Here is a 5,301-nt window from a genome sequence, read left to right on the forward strand (position 1 = left end):
GTGAACAATAATAATTTTGTCGCAATTTTATTTGTTAGGCCGCTACATTCTCCCCGACATGTGAGAGTTGCATGTTGTCTTCCTTGTCCATGTATGGAAGTGGACATAATTTTACAACCGGTCTTTGAATCGTCTTACCTCCATGCGTTTTTATTGTTACTACTCTTATTTCTTTATCGGAACCTGGATGCACCTTAACTACTCGGCCGACATGCCAGTTAAGTGGAGGTTGATTGTCTTCTCGAATTAACACAAGATCTCCTTGTCCAACTGACATCCCTTTGCTTATATTCCATCTTGCTCGTGTTTGCAATGTATGAAGATATTCTGATGACCATCTACGCCAAAACACTTGCATCATCCCCTGTACAAGTTGCCATTTTTTTATCAAATTGGTGGGTTTCTCTGGATGTTGAACTTCTGGGGGAAGGGTCAGACATCCACCAACCAAAAAGTGTGCTGGAGTCAGTACCGCAAAGCTCTCTGGATCACTTGACTGAGGGGTTAATGGTCTACTGTTAAGGCAAGCTTCGATTTGGCATAGAAGGGTACTCATTTCTTCCATGTTGAGCATTGCTGACTTGACAATTCTTGTTAAATGGTGTTTAGTGGACTTGACGGCTGCTTCCCATATTCCACCCATGTGTGGAGCGCTTGGTGGATTGAAATGCCATTGTATTTCTTCCGCTGCTAATGTTTCTGGCACAGTTTTGTTTGTGTTGCATCTTTCTTGGTAATAACGTCTTAACTCTGATCTTGCTCCGATGAAATTTGTCCCATTATCAGAATAAATATGTGCACTGTGACCACGACGCGAAAAGAAACGGCGTAAAGCGGCTAAAAAAGATTGTGCCGACAAACTTCCGACAGCCTCCAGATGAACTGCCTTGGTACTAAAACATATGAAAACAGCGATGTAGGCCTTTGTCACTGTTCGGTTTCGTGGCCCTGAATGCAAGTAGATGGGTCCAGCAAAGTCCACTCCTACTGCTGTAAAAGGTCTTGTTTTAGTTACTCTAAGTTGTGGCAATCTTCCCATAACAGGTTGGAACGTTATGGGCTTGGCACGATAGCATGTTTTACAGTTATGGACAATTCTTCGTGCAGTGTTTCTTGCATCAAGTGGCCAAAACTCTTGACGAATTCTTGCTAGTAAGTTTTGAGGGCCCGCATGAAGGAAACGCTGATGGTATTCGTTGAATATTAATTCCGTCACTTTGTGGCTCTTTGGCAAAATGGCTGGATGGCGTTGATTATTTGGCAGATGAGAATGTTGTAATCGACCTCCTACTCTGATTATGTCTTCGTCAAGAAATGGACTTAGTGCGATGAGTTTACTGCGCTTGGACAGTGGTGTGTTCTGTTGAAGGGATTTGATTTCACATTGAAATTCCTCTTCTTGTGTTATCCTAATCCAGGTACTTTTTGCTTCTCTGATTTCTTGAACAGAGATTTGACTGCTGTTTTTCCGCTGGTTCTTTGCAACACGCGTGTTATGTATAAATCTGCGTATGAAGGCTGTGACACGAAGCAACTTAGTCCAACGAGAATATCGATTCAACAAACTGTTATCGTCTCTTTTTACTAATAATGTGAATCTAGTTGGACGCCTTTCAAGTTGGTCTACTGCAGGAGTAATTGATAATTCTGTTGGCCATTGAGAATCGTGTTGTTCAAGAAACGTTGGACCATTCCACCAAAATTTTGACTCTTTCAGGTCTGTCGCAGTCATGCCACGAGACACTAAATCTGCAGGGTTGAATTTCGTTCGTACGTGTCTCCAGGTCATGCCTTCAGTGAGTGTCTGAATTTCAGAAACACGATTTGAAACAAATGTTGCCCATTGACTGGATATTCCCCGTATCCACGCCAGTGCAACAGCTGAATCAGTCCAACACGTACAACGCTTCAAATCGACATTTGTTGCCTTTGTGACCTTTTCCATTAATATTGCTAGAACGAGTGCACTGCATAACTCTAAGCGTGGGATGGAAACTGTCCTCAAAGGTGCTACTCGATTCTTTGCTATTAACAGATGACACTTATAAGAATTGTCAGGTTGCTTCTGCCTTATGTAGATGCATGCTCCATATGCACCAATTGAGGCGTCACAAAATCCATGTAGTTCAAAATCACCTACTGGAGCCGATTTCACCTTGCGCACAACTCGAAGATCATCTAAATTGCAAAGTTCATTTGTGTACTTGCACCACCTTTGACACATGTCATTTGGTAATGAAGTATCCCAATCCAGCTTCAATTGCCAGAGTTCCTGTATAAACATCTTACCACGAATCAATAGTGGTGACAGGAATCCTAGTGGATCGAATACTCGATTTAGATCAGCCAGCAATGTTCGTTTTGTGTATGGATGATCATTTGAGTGAGGTGATACTCGGAATAGAAGCTGGTCCTTTCTTGGGTTCCAAACTAAACCTAAAGTTTTAGTTGTATCATTGTCCTCCAAATCAAGCATTACGTGTTCATTCGAGTTTGTGTTTGTCATATTGGCTACTAATCTTGCACTATTTGAGCACCACTTCCGGAGATTCATTCCAGCTGAATTTGATATTAGAGAGATATCATTTTGTAGCTTTATGCCTTCTTCAATTGAATCTGCTCCCGTCAACAGATCATCGACGTAGAAATCCTTTCTAATTGCTTCAGCTGCTCGAGGATAATTGATAGCATTCAGGGTTGATAGTTCTTGTAGACATCGAGTGGCTTGGTATGGTGCTGACACTGTTCCGTAAGTTACGGTATTGAGCTGATAATGAGATAACTCCTTTTCAGGGGAGTCTCTCCATAAAATACGTTGATAATTTCTATGTGCTGGGTCAATTAAAATTTGTCTGTACATTTTCTCAATGTCTGCTGTCATAACATATTCATGAAGACGAAAACGCAGAACAATTGATACTAGATCGTCTTGAACTATGCCACCATTCATTAGCACATCATTTAACGAAGTTCCGTTGCTGGACTTTGCCGATGCGTCAAAAACTACCCTCAGCTTCGTTGTTAAGCTTGAAGAGCGCAACACTGCGTGATGAGGCATGTAATAACACTCTGTGTGGATATTTGATGAGTTTTCGATGCGTGTCATATGTCCAAGTGTTTCGTATTCCTTTAAGAACTCAATGTACAGGCCTTTGAGGTTTTCATTTAGGGACATTCTTTTTTCAAGACTAAAGAATCGTCTCCGAGCCATATCATATGAAGTTCCCAGATTGAAGTTGTCTTTGAATGGAAGTTTAAGAACGAAGCGACCTGACTCATTTCTGATGTATGTTGAACAAAAATGATTTTCAGTTTCCTTTGCTTCATCTAATGGGGTGGCATTATGTATTGACGCTAATAAACACATTGATGACGGTGTTCGCTGTTCATATTGTACCTTTCCTGAAAGTACCCACCCAAGCTTTGTGTTGTATGCAGTTATTGATCCATTGTTTAGTTTGACTTGCTCGTTTCCCAATAGATCGAAAAATAATTCTGCACCGAGTAATAAATCGATCTCAGCAGGTTGATTGTACTTTGGATCAGCTAATTGATTAAGAACGTGATCTGGCAAAGCCCATGTTGAGACATCAATGTGTGCAACAGGTAGTTGATGCGTGATTGCATTAATGACAAACATATCTGTTTGTTTGGAGTACGTTGATTGACGTGAGTGCAACTTGCCCCATATCCAAGAAGAGATATTCACGTATGAAGATCCAATGCCACTCACTGGCATTGTCCCTTTTTGTCTTGGAATATTTAACTTAGTAGCTAATCGATTTGAGATAAGATTGATTTGAGAACCACTATCTAAGACAGCACGAGTTTTCACTAACTGACCGAAATTGTTTTCGATGTTCACGACAGCTGTTCCCAGTAAAACGTGACTGTTGTGTCTTATATGTGCACATAATGACGACGTAGATTCTTCTTGATTCGAAGAATGTCCATGCGTAATTTCTTGCTCTATTGGACGCTTTTCTTTTCCTTGCTGTTCAGTTCTAGAGTTTTTTCGCTCAATGTCGTGTAATAGAGTATTGTGCCTTTTATCACAACTTCGGCATTTACCAGCGCTACATTTTTCAACGGTATGACCAGCCGAGAGACAATTGAAACATAAATGTAGTTTACGAACTGTTGTATAACGCTCGGGAACCTTCATATTTTTAAATTTAAAACACCTATAAATTTCATGACTATGGTTGCAAACAGGACACAGTACCTTGCTATTGTCTTGCGCGACGAAATATGATCCTTGTTTGGAAAATGTATTTTTTGTTGTTCGTGGTGGTTCCACGTTGATTCGCTGAGATCCTTCAAACGCTTCAAGTGATCTAATTCGTGCATCTAAAAATGTTTCCAGGGCTGAAAATGGCACAACATCGGTGGTTTGGAGAGACAGCTCCCATTGTTGTAAAGTAATTTTGTCTAATTTTCTCAACACAATTTCAATTATTAATGAGTCCCATTTTTCAACGCTTTGACCGAGATTTTTCAATGACTGTATGTGCTTCTGAGTTTCACCCATAAGTGTACTTAATGTTGTTGCTGATGATATCGAAATTTTTGGCAAGTCCAGAATTGCGCGTATGTGAGATTGTATAGTTCTTCGCTTGTGGTCATATCTTTGTCTTAATAAATCCATGGCCGAATTGAAGCTACTATCTGTTGATGCCAATGTGCTTACGACATCGAATGCTTGATCACTTAAGCATGACCTTAGGTAGTGAATTTTTTGAACATCTGATAGTGAAGTATCATTTGTGATAAGAGCATTAAATTGATCAATAAATGGTTTCCACTGTTGATAGTTACCGCTGAAGTGTGGTAATGGGATCGTCGGAAGTCGTGACGGATGATTTGCAATAGTTGTTGACGAATTTTGTGAGATTGTTGTATTATGGGTTGCTTCTAAATCTTTAATACATTTGTTATACTCTCCTAGTGTTGCGAAGTATTTTTCTTCAAAACCTTCACGCTCCTTATCAATTTCAGTTGTGATATTAAAAGTGCTGTGCTCTATCTTATCCTGAATTTCATCAAATAAATCCCCTTGTTTAGATAATTTTTCTCTTCTTAACTTCAATTCTTCTAAATTGTTTTCTGTCCAATTGTATTTCGTGTATATTGATAAAGCTCTCGACACAGTAGCTTTTATGCGAGCTCTATCGATTAATAAATCATCATATTCTTTTTTGTTCGCCATAATAATGAATATTGTTGAGCTTCAATCCGGCCCGAAGGACCAAAATGTACGTGCGAGTGCGGAAAACAATATGCCGCTTACCTCGGCACCTA

The 5,301-nt window shown here is 39.9% G+C and overlaps 1 protein-coding gene across 1 annotated transcript; it reads right to left on the minus strand.

The window, feature by feature from the left end:
- Positions 1-34: 34 nt before the first annotated feature.
- On the minus strand, positions 35-5,209 carry LOC112683466. Its single transcript, XM_025554513.1, has one exon. The coding sequence runs from the start codon at positions 5,207-5,209 to the stop codon at positions 35-37; it is 5,175 nt and encodes a 1,724-aa protein (XP_025410298.1).
- Positions 5,210-5,301: the final 92 nt, after the last annotated feature.

The sequence above is a fragment of the Sipha flava genome, unplaced genomic scaffold (genome assembly GCF_003268045.1).
Source record: "Sipha flava isolate LNK unplaced genomic scaffold, YSA_version1 22707_pilon_pilon, whole genome shotgun sequence".
NCBI classification, from domain to species: Eukaryota; Metazoa; Arthropoda; class Insecta; order Hemiptera; family Aphididae; genus Sipha; species Sipha flava.

Excerpts from the sequence above, each read along its gene's own strand:
- LOC112683466 (XM_025554513.1), bottom strand. The coding sequence starts at position 5,209 with ATGGCGAACAAAAAAGAATATGATGATTTATTAATCGATAGAGCTCGC.